Source organism: Anopheles nili, chromosome 2 (genome assembly GCF_943737925.1).
Source record: "Anopheles nili chromosome 2, idAnoNiliSN_F5_01, whole genome shotgun sequence".
NCBI lineage: Eukaryota > Metazoa > Arthropoda > Insecta > Diptera > Culicidae > Anopheles > Anopheles nili.
In genome coordinates, this window is record NC_071291.1 from 77,160,210 (window position 1) to 77,178,480 (window position 18,271).

The 18,271-nt window shown below is 42.8% G+C and overlaps 4 protein-coding genes across 6 annotated transcripts; 2 read left to right on the plus strand and 2 right to left on the minus strand.

Moving 5' to 3' along the window:
- Nucleotides 1-935: 935 nt before the first annotated feature.
- LOC128731890 (N-acetylglucosamine-1-phosphotransferase subunits alpha/beta) lies at nucleotides 936-3,339 on the plus strand. The gene is made up of 4 exons (XM_053825043.1): nucleotides 936-1,094; nucleotides 1,160-2,427; nucleotides 2,497-2,698; nucleotides 2,800-3,339. Exons 1-4 carry the CDS (start codon nucleotides 936-938, stop codon nucleotides 3,322-3,324), a joined length of 2,154 nt encoding a protein of 717 aa, XP_053681018.1. The 3' UTR covers nucleotides 3,325-3,339.
- Nucleotides 3,340-3,619: 280 nt separating this feature from the next.
- Nucleotides 3,620-5,885, minus strand: LOC128730213 (uncharacterized). Its single transcript, XM_053823245.1, has 5 exons — nucleotides 5,516-5,885; nucleotides 5,194-5,433; nucleotides 4,963-5,134; nucleotides 4,002-4,783; nucleotides 3,620-3,887 (listed from the first exon to the last, which is right to left on the minus strand). Exons 1-5 carry the CDS (start codon nucleotides 5,883-5,885, stop codon nucleotides 3,733-3,735), a joined length of 1,719 nt encoding a protein of 572 aa, XP_053679220.1. The 3' UTR covers nucleotides 3,620-3,732.
- A 1,047-nt stretch (nucleotides 5,886-6,932) lies between these two features.
- On the minus strand, nucleotides 6,933-10,121 carry LOC128722034 (mitochondrial import receptor subunit TOM20 homolog). Of its 3 annotated transcripts, none has more exons than XM_053815846.1 (5): nucleotides 10,092-10,121; nucleotides 8,959-9,119; nucleotides 8,805-8,886; nucleotides 8,419-8,539; nucleotides 6,933-8,348 (listed from the first exon to the last, which is right to left on the minus strand). In XM_053815846.1, exons 2-5 carry the CDS (start codon nucleotides 9,080-9,082, stop codon nucleotides 8,223-8,225), a joined length of 453 nt encoding a protein of 150 aa, XP_053671821.1. In that variant the 5' UTR covers nucleotides 9,083-9,119; nucleotides 10,092-10,121; the 3' UTR covers nucleotides 6,933-8,222. The 3 variants fall into 3 exon arrangements, with proteins under 3 accessions (XP_053671821.1, XP_053671823.1, XP_053671822.1); XM_053815848.1 differs by lacking the exon at nucleotides 10,092-10,121 and adding an exon at nucleotides 9,976-10,064; XM_053815847.1 differs by lacking the exon at nucleotides 10,092-10,121 and adding an exon at nucleotides 9,331-9,409.
- Nucleotides 10,122-10,735: 614 nt separating this feature from the next.
- On the plus strand, nucleotides 10,736-16,266 carry LOC128730214 (uncharacterized). Its single transcript, XM_053823246.1, has 2 exons — nucleotides 10,736-11,602; nucleotides 11,930-16,266. The coding sequence occupies exons 1-2, from the start codon at nucleotides 10,736-10,738 to the stop codon at nucleotides 16,058-16,060; spliced, it is 4,998 nt and encodes a 1,665-aa protein (XP_053679221.1). The 3' UTR covers nucleotides 16,061-16,266.
- Nucleotides 16,267-18,271: the final 2,005 nt, after the last annotated feature.

An 18,271-nucleotide genomic window follows, 5' to 3' on the forward strand; every position in this document is an offset into this window, starting at 1 on the left:
CCACATGGTCGGCAGGTTGGCAGTACTGACAGCTGTATTTATACCATCATCAAAAGAAATGTAATTCAAATTAACGAAAACATAACAAATAAGTACGATATATAAACCCTATCGAAAAAGTTCAAATTGTTTATATCCACTAAAATTTTTTTAAAATGTATATAAATTAATAAAGGTAAAATAACCCAAAAAAATACCAATGGCTTTCTGATCATTTCTCGGCGGAGTAATGCTGTCAAACTTACGTATTCGCGTTTGAAGTCCGGTTGTTTTGAACAATATTTGTTGCAAAAACTGTAGATTTCTTTGATTATCAAGTATATTTCATAAACCTTCTTATATTTCAATAATCTCATTCTGTATATAAAATCACACAAAAGCATTTCACAAGATATACCAAACGTTTAAAGGCGTTCGCAACGAATAGATAGGTTAGAAACGAAGAGATAGGCTGTAAGTTTGTTTTGTTTCGGAAGCATTTGTTTGAACAATACATTTTTGTTTATATCGTTGCTGGCGTGAATGAAAAGTTGTACATAATCCATTTGGTACTACGCTTATTGCTGGTTCGACCACCTTGCATTGAAACCATACTTGATATATGATGCTTGTCGAGTGATATTGTTATCGTATACGAAGTAAAAGTAGAAGAATGCAGATAACGTTCTCATAGCGCACCATCCATCGATGTATAATTCAACTATTATTTTTATTTCAGCCTTTATAGTAATATTAATTCTGTAGGCAAACGATTGCACAAGACGGTGCCTCTAATGCAGTGAAAGTGTAAAAAGGCAGGGATATACTGCAAAAAACGATCACTTGCAAATGATAGCCACACGTTGAACTATCTGTAGAAAGGAAACAAAATTGACTAGTCATCATGCGCCCCGTGGATCGTCCAATGCAGTACCAAGTCCGAAAAATCCCACTAAATGGAATGCCGAAGAATATCACGTGGAATGAAACGAATCACTCGCTGGGTCTGTAGTTCTGGGCTGAAGAGCAATAAGTTTCGGTTCAGATGCTGCTGTACGGTGACGATACTGGCATTAATCGCTCTCTGCTATGTGATTGTACATCTAGTAATAACGGTAAGCATCTTCATCGTACATCGTTCATCGATTTTAATGTCTTGTATTCTGTCTTTTTGAACCAGTCGTCGCCCAACACAGGTTGCCAGAACTGCTACGAAGTTATAGATGTCGTGTATACCTGGGTGAACGGGAGTGATTCTCAATTTCTAGATGATCTTTACCGGTACTCCAAAAAACGGGACAAAGCCCGATATGATGATAAGAACGAACTTCGATATTCGCTTCGTTCGCTGGAAAAGTTTGCCCCTTGGGTGCGCAATGTATACATAGTGACGAACGGTCAAGTACCATGTTGGCTAAACTTGGAAAATCCTCGTATTCGGATCGTTCCCCATACGGATATTGCCGATGTTGACACAGTCCTGCCTACTTTTTCCAGCGCTACCATCGAAACTTTTATTCATCGCATTCCTGGTCTCTCACGTCGTTTTCTCTACTTAAACGACGACATTTTCCTCGGTACTCCACTCCATCCGGACGATCTGCAAACGCTCTCGGAAGGAGTAAAGGTGTTTACTGCCTGGATCGTTCCTGATTGCGCTCCAGATTGTCCATGGATGTTCGTAGGAGATGGCTCGTGCGACCAAGATTGTTTCGTGGAAGATTGTCAGTTTGATGGCGGTGACTGTGATCATCCAGATTATGGAGCAGATCGTCGAAGGACCCATCAGTTACATGATTATGAAGACATCTCTGTTACGGAGGAAACGATGGAAAGAGTGGAAGAACAAGGCGAGCAAATGTTCATCGATGTGCCGAAAATGTTTCCAAGAATTTGGCCCGCAGGACACGGCGGCTCGGAGAATATTCGTGACATCTATGAAATTTTTCGCATGAAAGGCAACAACGGCACATCTTCTACTCGGCATCTTGTGGAACGCTTTAATAAGGAAAAAATGAAGGTTAACAAACAAGAAGCAAAACATCGAAATCGCCGTGCTAGGCTGCGAACACCCGCTCATCAGGGACTGACGCATAATCGCACGGCGGTAGATAAGAACGGGCAGATGCCTTCCATGAACGTCGATCCTAATGTTAACTCGCAGGACATCTTTGCCAATTCGCTGATTCATACGAATCGAGTTTTCAACCGAGTGTACGGCTTCCATAATCGCAAGGTGCTTGCCCACGTTGGCTTCCTGTTAGATGTACATGTTATCGAACAAATGCTAGAACGTTTTCGTGATGAATTTCTCGTGACCAAACGCCATAGGTTTCGCGCGAAAGACGACATGCAATATGCATTCAGTTATTACCATTTTCTGATGAGCGAATCACGGAATAAGACGATCGGCGAGATTTTCGATGACTTCGATACGGATTCGTCAGGGTATAGATGCGTTGATGAATACATTTTTGATTTTCTTTCTTATAATATGTTCTTTTACATGAACTACAGAACCTGGTCGGATCGAGAAATTAGAACGTTGCTAACAAAGGTGTATAATCTGCCGCTAGATTGGTCAGCAGTGCGGTATTTCGAAGAAATCGTCACAAATTGCTCCCTACAGCAGAATAATTTTATTCCTTTGGAATATCAGCAGGAACAACGAAAGGCATATCCTACTCTTGTGTACGAACGCTATGAAGATTCCACGATTGTAAGTGCTTGTGTGAAACAATTTGAATGTGGCTCAATACGTTTAGTCACGTGGTTAGGTGCTGTAGCATAGATAATATCATCCCGCTCATATGTTTTTAGCCGACAGTAACGAAAGCGCTGGTGATGGGTTGCTCGGAACTGGCCGATATGATGCGTATAAACTTTGGAAAAGTACCACGCTACCGTTTCCACGTTAGCGCAAAAACCGGAATCTACAGCAATTTCAAAATGCTGACTTCCAACATTACGCACGTGGTCGATGCGCTCGATGAACTGCGTAAAACACCGAAAAAGTTCAACTGCATTAACGACAACCTGAGCGATGACCGGCAGGAGGAAAATCAGTTGATTGCAGCGTTGCTGGAGGATTTTTATCTCAGCCTTTTTCCAGCTCGCAGCAGCTTCGAGCTAGAAAGTGTATATCGGAACCGATTCCAGCGGTATGACGACTACCGCTCGTGGTTACGACGTAAGACGATATTTAGAAATGCCGTTTATTTGATATGCTGCATCGTTTTCCTCGTTTGCGTAAGATTGCTATGTTGCCGCCACAAGGGAAAGTTTGCAAGAACGCTGCTGCTGCTGGGAGCAGCACGATCGGGAGACTACGTTAGTATGTCGTAATAAAGCGAACTGACAACGACACAATCTGTTCTGTTACCGATTTGGTGGACGAAGTCTAATGCACCTTAACGCTAAAAAACGTGTCACAAGGTACTCTAAAGGTACTAAGAGGTTTGAGCGTAGGGCAAGTCACCCAGCATCATGTATATAAAAGATTACGGACACCAAAAAGTAGATATTTACGGTCTGTTCCTGGTTTCTGCCACACTTGGCTTCTGACAACTTGGCTTTGCGGTAGTAGCATCGAATAAGTAAGTGACACAAATTACAAATCAAACATTCATAGTTTTACTTCGTTACAAAGAGACACTCAATGTCAAACGCGTACAATACATACAATTGAAGAAATACCGATTCATAGGATGGAACTGTTTTACTTGGATATTTTTGATATCCCTCGCTTTTTGCTTACGAATTGTGCGAATCGTTGGACATGCTTGATGAAACGGTATAGTTGGGACCCATGTAACGACGGTTCATTTTGCGATAGGCGAAGAATCCGATAATTCCGAGTGCGGTTGTAGCCCCGATGCTAATTGCAATAATCGTGCCAACACTCATAGCTGTACACAGTCGAATTGGAAATGTTGCATGAAAAATGACATTGAAATGAGTGCCGTGCATTGGCAACTGTACAAATTACAACACTGAGTACTTATATTAAGTCTATAGCTCACCTTCTTCTACTATGTCCATCGAAAGCTCGTATTCTCGGTCACGCACCTTGAACAGACACTTCCAACGGCCAAAGTCCTTCTCTTGTAGTTCGACTATTTCCAGCCCACAGTCGCCCTCACGTAGTCCTGCCCCGTGATATCGATATCGAGCATCGGTCGAGGGTTTCCTCATGTCTGAGAGTCCATGCACTTCACCAGATGGGTCAACGAATCGGCAAATACTGATGGGAAGATTCAGAATAGTACGACAAAGCAATCGTTGCTCACGATCCCCAGTACTTGCTGTGAGCTGACCGGAAACTGTACGTCCCGGTTGCTGGTACACGCTTACGTTGTAGTATGTCAGACGATCTTGAGCACCGTCTGGGTCATTGATGCCGCAGGCCCACATGCCACTAGTAATGTTAGTTACCTCGAAGCGGCATATTCCGAGTGACTTCAGGCGATCGAATCGCTGTGGTGCATAATCGCCTCCCGTTGGACCGGATAAGTAGCAGTAGTTGAGAGCATAGGGTACTTCGCAGGAGATCTGCGTTACACTCGAGCTAGATGAACGGGGATCGCGGAAGATTTCAATACTAGTCGAAGGGAGTTCGACTCGATTCTCCTTAGCAGAGCCTCTAGTGCGAATGAAGCGAGATTTCGATGAGCGCCGGCTTTTGATATCAAACACACACCCCGTGTAATCGTTTGGATTGAGTAGTTGATAAATTCGCCAAACCCCAATGTCCTCCGGAATCAACGGTTTTTTTATCTCAAGAGAGCAAATTCCTTTCGATATCCTGAAAGGTAAATGATCGTAAATGTTACTGGCTGGGAACTAAATTTTATATCGAAAAATACTAAGAAATTGTAGTTCATACTGAAGTGAAGGACGCATACTTCATTCGGTGTAGCGCTTTCCTAACAAATTATAAGCATACGGATTCAAACATATTTAACGATTAGAACGATTAGATACTTTGTATTGTAAGAGGAGTAGCGATCGGTGAGATGACCGTCAAGTAACAAGAACTGGCGTTTATCGTTTTCTGATTGCGCGCGGCAAAGCGAAATAGACGAGCGATACTGACAGGATAGCACGATATGATCGTCAGTTTCTTCCACTGTTGTTTTAACGTCGCTATCATCCTCTGCAATTAAAAGACGATTAGAATCATCCTTAGGTCGAACAGACCACAGATCGATTTACCCAGCACAATCACGTTGACTTGCGTGATACGTTCCATCATCGCGCCCCAGAACATCGAATGACACCAAAAATAACTAAGCTGTTGCGAAATTTCAACATATGCCGAACAGGATTCATACACGTTCTGCTCGGCATCCATTATCCGGCAGTAGCGGGCGCTATCCCTGTCCGGGCAATTGATAGTCGCTGCTGAGGCGGAACCGCTAATCGTCACATTTAGCTGGTCTATCATTTTTGGCGCTAAAAAGAGGGATATGAGTGAACGTAATTTATCATAATCCACAAAATCAAGGCAAATGTAAAAGAAGATTCCAAAACCTACGCAAAACGGTCACGTCTAGGATTCCATTACTGTCTTGTCCTCCCTGGTCGGTTCCGTGGAGTGTCCACTTAGTTTCGAGGGCTTTTTGAAGGTTTTTCACTCGCACACCACATCGTTCAGAATCGTACCTCTCCACCGTGGTTTTCTCACCGACCCGATGTATCTGATCGCTATCCAAGCTGTATTGCACGTTGTTAATGCTTACGGAACAATGTATCCAATGACCGGATGTGCGCGCTCGAAGCTCCGCTTCACCGTTGGCGCTTAAAAAAGCCAGAAAACCAGCTCCTTCCGCTATAGATAGCCTGTCCGATGGATAGATCGGGAGTGTATTCACCGTACTAGCTGGTGAACTCCAGCGAATGAACATTATCAGCGTAACTATTATTTGTTGTGCTAGAAAACGGAAGACTTGTCGGTTGCTGTACTGCATTATAAAGGCGTTCTAGATGTGTAAACTAGAACTCAAGTGGCGAAAGCAAAGAACTGCAACAACAAAAAAGTATCGTACTACACCGCCCGATAACACAACGTGACACTAAGCTATGATCTTGTTTGGCAATATACTAATTGTGGGTGGTTTTAGGCCTGCGTGCAAACTTGAACTATTGAAGTGCGCGAAAACTGATCACCCGTTGCTATTTTTGGCCTCGTCGGTTTCCGGGTTTCTTTGCAGTCCCAGAGGCTGAAGATGCGTTTCGATCTGCATTCGCCGATGTTAGCTGTCGAACTAAACGTTGGATGGACTCGCTCCGGCAGTTGGATAGGGGACCAGACGGGGCGGATAAGCTATAGTAAAGCGAAATACAATTCAATCTTGACGGATGATTACTTATACCCGTCTCAAATCGATAAAGCTCCCTTTCTTACTTAAAACACTGTGTGATCGACAATCTACGCGGCCATCAAATACGGAATAAACAGATAATAACCAAGCGTTGCTGCTCCGATTGCCACAGTTATCGTACTGTTCATTCGCCTATGGTCCATTCTCCATGGAGATAAAAATATAAACTCCCACACGGCTAAACTGAACCCGGGAGGAATACGAAATATTGTTGCTATATGTTCACAGGGTTACCACCTGTTTGCTTAGCCATGGTCGCTGATTTTTTTATGTTTATTCATGTTTCAAATATTTATACTCGTCAAGAATATATATTTCAGGGCTCTGAAACAAGAGCTTACCTCAGGACTAATCCATTCCATCCAAACACATCACGCGAACACCGTTGGGACGCTGCTATAACGTGTCCAAAAAATACATGTATTTAAAAATAGCGTCCACAGCTTGGAGTCTCTCCGGATCCTGCATGTGGTAGCATTTCTAATTCAAAATCTTCGCATCTGCTCGAATTATTTATCCCCGAGATGATATCGCTACACTTATTGTGGCAGTATTCCTTCGTAATGTTGGAAGAATGACCAAATAACAGACGGTTAACAGATCAGCTTACCTTGCGAATTTGTACTATCAGAAAACGCATGCCGTAACACTGCATATCATTTATTCTCCCAGAAAGCTATCGATTATTCATATAGTTCATTAATCTGCTTTAACAAGTTGTTCCGTCTTTTACTACTTTGTGGTAAGTTTCGACTGTATATATTTCTACACGTTTCGAGGCTCGCGTACATCGCTGTTTTAAGGTCCTTTCTGTAATCAGTTTTGTAAATCTTCTATTTCATAAATTATTGGTATTGCATAATTTATGAAATAAACCCAAAATTTATGACATTTATGACATAAACCCAGGCAAAAAAGACATCATGTTTCTCTCCAATATATAATCCCATCGTTTGAATGCAAATAGTATGACTATCATTAAAAACATCATCCAGAAATTCCTGGAGCCTCTGCTAACTCCATTCCGCATGCTGTGAGCGTTGAAACAGCACACGCGCAGTATTTTGAATACCAGAACAACGTCTACAATCTGGGGACGGCGTGAATTGCAACAATTAGGAAATTTCACGGAATAAATCATGACCGGATAGATTTTGCGTTCAATAAATTGTAATGACGAATATGTGTGCATTCGTTTTAAACTGCCTTTCAGCCCAGGAGCCTTTACTGCAATCGAAACGTGCCAAATGCAACTATGTAAAGAGATTGAATTGCAAGAAAATTATTCTACACACGCATTCCAAATCAATGGTTTCTGTAGAATTTTTGCCTGAAACACGTTGAAAGACACTCATTCCGAGATTGTTGTTAACGGTAATAACATGTGATGTGGTGGAACAAGTTTTTTCGGTACATCCGCCCAAACGACGAAACGCGAAAGTTATTCTTGTATTCAAGTGTTGGTTTATCGTTATTACTAAATAGATTTCTCTACTACGGATTAGTTGATTTTGCATCTTTAGAATCGGAAGCAAGCACGAAAACACGAGCAGAACACACTGATCCTCGGGTTCGTTGGAATAGATTTTCGAACGGAAAAATTTGTTCAGGTAGCAAGTGAACCGCGGATAAGATGATAATATTCGATACGCAAATAATATCCGATTACTTGAAAATCATATTGCTGCTTCATGCTAGTCGGCAGTTTTATGTTAAGGGGTTCTCTTGACATTCCAACGGATTCCATTCCCATAGTCGCGCTTCCACTACTTTTCTTCTTTCCTCGACTAATTCAACAGCTTCCAAAGCCCACAGATGACTACGACGGCTGATCACTTCTCAATGCTTCTGGGTTTTTGCCTACTCCAGATCGTCGTTCATGTCCTGCAACTTAGTCCGCTCACCCTCATTTGGCTGATTACCGTATTGTCGCATGCGCCTAATCAGTAGCGTGAACACTTCAGCTGGCAGCGTTTGCTGGAGGACCTGCAAAAGCCAATCAATAGTGAATCATGTACAAAATATGCACCAAAACATATGTCCATGCTCTACAAACCTGTAACAGTTGCGTTGGTTGGCCGCAGACAATAATTGCATTGGCCAAATGCTCCACACCGTTTTCAATGTCACCGGCCGAAATAAGCGCCTCACCGGTTTGGATCTCCTGCAGGAAGAACCTGATCAAAAAGAACATTTATCATGATCACACAAAAACAAAACAAGTTGCAATTTCGATGCACCATGTGCAAATAATTCAACAGAAACTTAAGGATTTTATCTAGTTGCGATTACGTAAACGTTTTTCATCATTTTGCTCCATAATAGAAAAAAAAACAAGAAAGGACATCCATTTGACAACACGCCCGCGTGGTAGGAATCAGCGGAAAATCAATATACGCTTCTGCTTACTATCTATACATTCTCTTTAACTAGTTCGCTTACCTCTGCACCTCTTCGTGGTCTGCCAAGTTGGGAATCGTTGCCTTAGGACCTGCTGATGCTGCTGCTTTTTTGGCCTTTCGCCCTGCAAAGAATAAAGATAATGCGAAATGCCAATGAAATGTGAAGAAAGTGAAGCTACTGATGAAATACTTACTTTCACGCAATTTCTTTTTGAAGTCCGGATCCTTCCTGCGTTTGTGGTCGAAGTATATGCAATAGCCTAGGAAAAGCGTTCCAGCGACTCCTGCAGCAATGCCAATCGTTTTGCTGATCTCCATATTTCTCGCCAGTCACTTCTTCCTAAATCTCCAACTTCTAGAAAAATCAATTTCAAAACTCTTTTTATACAATTTGTAAACCACAATATATATATGACGCTATTGATGGTTTAGCGAAGAAAATGACGATTCCAAAACTAGTCACTTGTTACGAACGCGTGCCAGTGAGCCGGCGAAAAAACCAAAAGCGTACTTTCAGAATGTGTTCATTTCATATACTATAAAACAAATCAAGTAGGCTTTCGTACCAAACTAAGTAGCTTAGGAAAGACATTGTCCCAGTATAGACACAATAATAGAACATACGATGCACATCACGGAACGGAAATTTACGGAGAAATGTTACATAACAACGTGTATTACACCGCCTATGTTGTTGACTATCAACATACATGTAATTCTTGTCATATTATGCGCTCTTGCGCAAAAACATTCAATTTAAATGTATGAACATAACCAAAGGGTTTTCCATGTCAACGGAATAAACAATTTGCTACGCATTTCAACATACAACCGTAAATTTAAGGGTAATAGATACTCGATTTCGAAGATAAAAAGCCACGCACGACACGATCTCTTATAATTAGTTTTGTTCTCCAATATCGATATTTTCTGTACGGATCCCTTCATGTTTGGCACCGCATGCGGACCAAAGCGGCCAAGTCACCGGAAGTCAGGTAACCTAACCTAACAAGTTTTAGCAATGACTTAATCGTTTCCCATACGTATTAGCTCGGAAAGAATCGATCAGTTATATTACACAAAGCTGTAAAATCGTTACAGCAAAATAATCTTCACATTATACAAAATGCTGCAAAAGAAACGATATCAGTCTGATTCCAGTACAACGCTAAGCATCTTGCAATATATGTCAATACAACAACTTCGCACACCTTGTTTTATGATTTTCAAAAGGATATTTTTCTAGTATTTATATGTCACGACAAGACAAAGAGTGAAACTCAATTTTACAATAGAAAATTAGAAAATTTTCAACAAGTACAAGTACCTCCAAAACAAATGCACACACAGGGGCACCACACCACTCCTTCTGACAATGTAAACGTCAAGAAAACGGCGTCGGCTCTTTATCAACTTAAAAGGTTGGGAAATTATTGTCTGTTGATTAATTTAAATGTTCGGCTATAAACAAAATTAGAACTAATATATTAAATGTAAGCCATTCATTTGCATTAAATAACCCATACTTTACTGTCACTAAAGAAGTCGAACTGCTCTGAGTTGTACGGTGTTCTCTTTTATTGTTCCTAAAGATTTGGATACCATTCGAAATCGGATTTAATTTATGCTATTTTTGAAAGGAAATCCAATTTCTTAATTTAGTTTAATTTAATGATATATTATTTAGTCTATTTCGTTAATAAGAACGTTTTTCATGCTTTGAAATGTCAAATCTGACCATCAACAATAACAACCCATAAAGCTAATATGTTTGCTTCCCCGTAAACACCGGTGCTTTCATCTAGATGGCTACAGTTAATACTACGAGCTAAATTTTACAAGCTTCCAAAGATTATTCTGTGAACTACGTAAGTTTGTTTGTGTTTCGACAACGCACCATTGTAATATCTCATCTCCCTATTCAGAATTACCTGGCCAGAAACATCGCATTGCATCGATTTGTTTCGCATTATGGCCTCCACCAATCTGGATAATCTTGTACATATTGACCGTTCACTATCATGGCGCGCTGAACCAATTTGTGATTGGTGCTCGCTTCCTTTCACCAACAAATCCGATGATTTGGCGCATCGACTACCATTTTTGTTGTCTTGCCAACACTTGTTGTGCAGTCAATGCGTACGTGAACATGCCCACGAGGATCAAATTACCTGCAAGAGATGCAAACAACATACGCCGCTTTCGGCTAGACAACACGATCCAACGAAAAGCTTGTATCCCAGTTTTTATTTGCTAGGCGTTATGGAGCGTTTGAATGAAGAACTGCACAATCTTAAATTGTATTGGGAAGAGGAAAAAAATGCTGAGAGTGCGTGTATGGATACAAAATGCGACGTACAGGATTTTAGGCACTCCACATGGACACCCTACGACATGGACACTCCGAAGAAGGCAAAATTGTTGATCGAAAATGCATATCATGCATATGAAAAATCTAAATATTTGCTTGAAAATCGTGCCAGAAAGCAAACAGAAAACATCAATCGCATGGTGATACAAGTGAACGCACATTTCCTCACACTACACAATGCCATGCAAATAGAAGAAGATCGAGTTCTGCGGTTAATACGAAATTCATTTCTCGAACAGCGTCAACAAAACAAATATCAGCAGCAACAATTGCAATCGTCCAAATTACGCTTGGAGGAATTGTTCGCGCAGGTTAAGCAGTTTCCGGAAAAGACTTCTTCGCCTGATGAAAAATGGACAAAATTTTGCATTAAAGTGCAAAAGTTTCTTGAAAGAGATCCGGTTAAACTCCCCTCCGACAATAGACATCTTAATACAACTATTTCTTTTGCAAAAAATAACGATTATGTAAAAAGCATTAATAGAAGCTACAATCTGATCCTTCCGGATGCTGGCATACCTATGCAGCTTGTACCGTTTTTAGTCAGCCACGATGGATCTTTGCCACCCAGTGTAAAAAGTACCGTGTCTGACAAAAAAGAACATCGCCATTCTAGACGATCTGAACAAGAGAGTCGGTCGAGTCGATCGGAATGTATGAGATCGGATTCTGCATCCTCAAAACATCGCACCAGTAGCAGTTTATCTTCTAAAAAACCACAGAAAAATGGCACCAGTCTGTCTCGTCGAATCGATCGATTCTTTAATAAGAAAACTGATTCTGATTGCCAACAGCTCTTTTCGACGGTAATGGTCACTTGCGTGGTAAGTCCTCGTGAGTTTTACGTGCAAGATGTTCAGTTTGATGAGGATTTAAAAATTCTCAACGAACTGTGTAAAATCGAGGCTGAGACATATAACGATAAATTGATCTCTAACAACTATCAACTTAGCATAGAGGTACATTCCTTGTATCTAGCACGGCCGAAAAGTTCCACAAACTGGTATCGAGCGAAAGTACTGAAGTCGACGGATGCATCTTCGAATCACCTCGGGACGTACGTAGTACAGTACATTGATTTTGGTCGAACCGAGGGAGTTGAATATTCTCAGATACGGCCAATATCGGTAGAATTGAGTAAGTTTGACCCCAAAGCCGTTAAGTGCTCATTGTACAACGTAATAGAACCACGCCTGAAAGAAACGTCCAACAAGCACAGAGGAGAGTGGCCAAAAGAGTGCGCACAAATAATGATTGACTTCATCAACAGCCAGAAAATGATCATGTTCAAAGTATATGGCTCTAAAACGACTAGCACTGCGAAAGTAGATCTTTTTCTTCCGCCGCAAGTCACCATGCAAAATAACAAATCCAACAAATTTCCGAATTTAGAGAAGAACTGTTGGGACGGTTACTACGCTCCGATGTCTTTGCGAAGCACACTGCTCTACCTGGGTCAGTGCGACATGGTACAGGGTTTCAAGAACGATACAATGGCCGACCGTGTTAGCTGGCTTACTAGTTGGGTTCAGAAGGCTACGGATGGGTCACTGAAGTTAGGACGCATACCCACCGCTCCTGAACTGAAAGCGTACGATATGTTCGACGTCACGATCACTAATTCCATTTCACCCGATAACTTTTACGTGATGCCATCGTCGTGGAGAAAGATTTATTTCGATTCCCTGCAACAACAACTTGAAACCCTTTGCCTTAAGCAGGAATGTGGAAGAATTTTCTGTCCTTACCAGGGTCTTGTATGTAGTTTTACGGTCACCAACAATGATGTATGCGAGTGGTTTCGTGGTCGTGTGGAGAAGGTGCTGAATGCTGGTTGTGAAATGTTCGCTCTAGATACCGGCAGTCGAATGTTCGTACAGTGGACAGACATGCGCTTGCTTCCGCCATTGTGCGCTCCCCTAAACCAGCATGTACTTGCAGTCAAATGCCGATTAGAGCTTATTCTTCCAAAAAGCACCACAGACAACCCATCCTGGACTGGGGAGGCAATCAAAGAGTTTAATCAATATACGTGCAGTTCTACCCTGAGCTTTTCCGTCCGTATCGGCCAATATTACAAACAAGACGAGGTGTACAACGTGGTGTTGTACACGATGAATAAATTTGGAAGTGATTTGTGCATGAACGGGTTATTGGTTGATCACGGACATGCCGAATGTACAGGTAACAGAGAGGAAATCAAGGATCGCATTTGGCAGTCTAACGAAGAAGCGACGGATAATATTGCTGAGCCTATCCCAAAAATAATAGATTCACGTGTACCTGTTGACGTGCTAACGTTGGTGTCACCCTACGAGATTTACGTACGGTTGTGTTCTCGGGCGACTGCTTTGGAGCAGCTACATCAGATCATCCAGGAGCATATGGACGATCCGTGCGACGATGAAGATACTTCGATTGGAGATAAGAACTGGTTGGTTGGTGATATGTGTGTTGTGTACGCAGCACCCGCGGGATCTGATGGAAGTGAATGGTACCGGGCACAGGTCATAAACGTGCTTGAACGAGGGAAAGAATACGAAGCTTTCCTGATTGACCGGGCTGGGATCGTAAAGGTACATCATACCAATATGGCTCGCATAACGGCACGCATTTGCCAAGTGCAACCCGGCGCCATCCGGTGTCGGTTGGCCTGCATCGATCCGATTGGAGGGAACGCCGTTTGGCATCAATCTTCGCTCGACGGTTTTAAACAAGCAGTCAAGTCTTTCGACAGTCACGCTATATCTTTGGATGCAAAGGAGACTCAGACCTCTCAGGCTTCGACCCATCAGATTGCGTCCATCCTTGCACAATCTCTTTCAGTCGTGTTATGGGGAGTGCGCGCGTCTATCAATAATGCTCTTGAACCTCAAAGGACGCAGTATCGGAATATCAACCAATTACTTATGGCAAGGGGCTTGGCACATTGTACCGGCCGATTTCGCACGTTCGCCAAAAAAGGCAGTGGTGCAGTTGAAGAGATGGAATCGCTGGAGAGCGCGATCCATGATCACATGTGCGCTGAGTACGAGAAGATACAGCAGTTTTTTCGTAGAGTCGCCGCCGTCTCCAGAGAAGAAACAAGAGCACCAAGGGACGGAAGCAAAACGGCGCAAACTGTGCTGAACGGGGCAGAATCTCTGCTCATGGACCCAACATATGCCGCCTCAATGGGGCTGGCTAACACGTTAGTTGAAAATATTTCCGCTTGGCCCGAGAGCATCCAGATCGACAAAAAGGAATTCGTGGCCATTCCGACGTACGTCGGAAATGATGGGACCATATATCTATACGACTTGATGCAAGAGCCAATTCTTAATCGTATCCGTGACGTGATCAACGAGTACGTCCAGAAGAACGCCCCTAATGACGAAGATGATAAGACGCGAAATAGTACATTCGCGCCAGGACAAATATGTCTGGTTAAGTTTCATCAGGACGGCTTGTTCTATCGAGGAGTGATCATAGACATAATAGCAAATGAACGGTACCACGTCCAATTTGTAGACTATGGTAACGTAGAGAACTGTTCTTCAGAGGATATACGACGAGAGATCGTTTGTGGGCAAGTACCGGTGCAGATCAATCGCTTCAAATTGGCGTGTATTATGCCAAAAGGACAACACTCGTTATCTTCTAAATGGTCGCAGAGTGCCCTCGATGCTTGCCACAGGCTAATCGTGCAAAAGCAATGTCTAATTCGCGTTGAAGAATATGTCAATGCGAGCTGCGATGCAACAGAGACGCCACATCATTTAATTTCTAGTTGCCGGATTCATCTCGTGGATGGAAAGATAGACGTGGCCAAGCAGCTTGTTGATATGGGTCTATTTGAGCGAACTTTTAAGACAAACGCTAGAAAGTCGATTGAGGAAATGATCTCGCTGCCATCTACACCAATGATTGCAGACCCTGGCACGAATCGATCTCTTTTTGAAAGTTCTTCGAAGGAACATCGGAACATATTATCTTTCCTGGGGAATATACATGCCGAATACCGATCATTTATCGTAGCGAGCGAGTATGAAGATCCAAACGAGTTACCTGAAGTGGAGGACGACAGCGACTGGATGAACCGCGCCCAGGTTATCAACCCGGAAATGGTCGATGATAATGATCCTGGCACGATCGACCAGCAGATGGTACAAATATACCAGACAGAAAGCCCTATGCCATCACCGGCTTCCTTCTGTTCGAGCGAATTTGAAACATCCTCCCGTCTATCAGATACCAATTCGGATTCAGAGTGCAGTCCGACTAGCAACGATCCATTATTTCGCTGTTTCACACAACAGCCATCGATAGACCGCAAGATTGCTGATAGGGGATTCTTTGCCGAGTTCACCAACTACGACGACGGTCTGATACTGTACGTGTATCCGCATCTCGAAGGCCACACCCAACAAATGATGCAGATGGCAGAGAAGATTCAGCAAGTAGCAATCAAACAGAACCGACTACATCTCTGGCAGGCGAGTATGCTCGAACCCGGTTCACCTTGTTTGGCGCCATATCGCGAAGATGGTCGATATTACCGGGCGATACTAGAGACGGTAGACCAAGAACAACGCCAGGCACGCGTCCTGTACGTCGATTACCTCAATCGGGACACGTTACCGATGAGCGAACTGCGCAAGTGCCCCGTGAGGTTGCAGCATGATCCGCTGCGTAACATACAGGTCCGGTTGGCCGGCATCCGACCGAATCCGCGGTTACGCGTTGACGATATCGCCCAACGACTTGTATTATTGTTACAGCGCCCATTCTTCGTGAAAGTTGTGTTCTCTCCTGCACAGCCACATCAGGATGCAGTGCGCGGCGTTAGAGTGTTAGATGTGAAATTGTATTCCGATCAGGACTGCGCTAAGCTCACCTACCAGAAAATGATCGATGAGAAATATTTTTATATTGATTCCAAATAGATCTGGGCTACAGGCTCTCTCGCTTTTTCGACATACTTGTAGGTTTAATTTCTCGCTCTTTCGCCATACTTGTAGGTTTAACGAAAGAAGAACTAGTTATTTCAGCAGATGTCTGTTTTTGTTTTTCTTATACTAAAAATTATATACTTTTTATGAATTTAGATGCGTACTGTTATCCATTCAATATGCAACATGAGTTACAAAGGGATGAAATAAAGACTATATTTTGTGAATAAAATTCCGCAACGACGTTGAGTTTTCATTAATCCAGCCACTGCTCTCTCGGGCCCCGATAAACGGAAGAGTCACTGATTTGCTTTTATCTTCGTTCATTTAAACGTTTCCGTTGCATACCAGCCCAGATTCGTAAACTTCAAGCCGATTTTGTGGCCTGTGCGATTGGATAAGTTCGCTAAGGTTCGTGCTGCAGAGCGGAAGCTGCGTTTGTGAATTATCTCCAGGGCGATATAAAGTATGCATTAAATGCTATAAAGCGACCTGTTTGGTTGAGATCGGTGATTCGCTGAGAATCGAGAACGAACAACAAGCATATTCACATGCAACCGGAAGCATGCGAAAGTATGGTGAAACGCGTGGTTTGCTGCATTGCAATATAAACCTGTTTGTTTTCATCTTTTGACTAGAATATTTTTCATAACCATCATAAAATAATCATAAAATAACTATCATTCTAATTCTGAAAAGACTTATCATTGTCTGTGTTCGACACTTTATGTTGCAGCCCGGTAGCTCACGCAGATCAATAAACGACACCGAAAGCAGAGAGTTAAACCAAACATGATTATATTGGACGCTGGTGGGCAGGGGAAAAGACTTTATCGTTCGATTCTATCGATTATGATGATCATCACAGGTTTATTAATGATATAAAGAGATCAGGAGATTGATTGCTTCGGGCTAACTAAGATTGGGTAGCGGCTAAATGTTTATATTGGAGGATACGGTAAAAAGCTGGGTGTAAAGAGGTGTTTTTACATCCATTCCATGTTCGTTATCTAGTTTTACTTCATTACAGGCAGAGGCTTAACCATTCTTTTCTTACTTTCGGCTTACGTTACTATCATAACATAATATAACAATCAATAACCTTTTTTGCAATGCAGCCTGATAACTTACGCAGGTCAATGAACGGTGCCGTAAACAGGTAGTTAATCTAAAGGTGGTTTTACTGAACGCGAATGTGCTATTTTACCGTTAGCAACCATTGACTCTGATGCTTGACATAGGCTGATAAACAATATGACCAGTCCGATGGATTATTTGCTTTTGCCAAACATGGCAAGCATTGATTTGGCTTCGAGAATATGTTGTAGTTAGAGGACAGTGAAATAAAGTATTACATGTTAGAGAGCGATCGTCTTCGCGAATGGCTCAGGTTCATATATACCCGTAAAAAGGATAGACACACACGTAATTGATCGACCCTAATGATGGAGGGATTATCTCCCACATCCGCTTCTTTCAATGAAACAGTAACAAAAAATAAAAACAATAATCTTGCCGTGTAATTTCCAAAGAAGGCTCCAGTCCAACTCCAAAAGGCTCCAGTCCGCAAAAGTGAAATGCTTCGCATGGTCGAATTTTAACAGCCTTCTCAGATGGCTAGATGCATCCCGGCAACCCAACCACCCCCAAAGCGAAGGGCCACTCCACGATCAACACGAATAGAACGGACGCACCCAACGCGCAAAGAAAGCGACGCAGATGAGGAGACCAAACAAAAGCAAGAAAACGTGATCGCCACCAGCGGGAGTCGTCGTTAAGTGTGTTTACGATGCCTCGCTTAGGCGGTGGGTGAAGAGGAAGTGAGACGTGTGGTGAAGGGCAGAGCAGCCTGCCCACTGACAGACCAATCTAACCCACCCACCCACCCACACACACACACCAGCTCACAGGCGGGCATCGGCAGCATAATTGCCTCGTGCCTTCGCAGCTCGTGCCATCCGTGAGCTGAACCCCAACGACGTTGGGGTGGGGGTTGAGTAATGTTCCCACCCCTGGGGTGGTTCGACCGGATTCGAAAACTCGCCCCCATGCGCTGGCAAGAGACACACGATCAGGGTAGGAGGTGAGGGTGGAGCAGGGTTGCCAGAAAGGAGTTGACCGATTGAAGCATGCCAAACACGCTTTTCGCCGCCCGTGTCCCGCGAGCAATGGCTCTTTTCCTGTTGGCCGATAGTGGTCGGATAG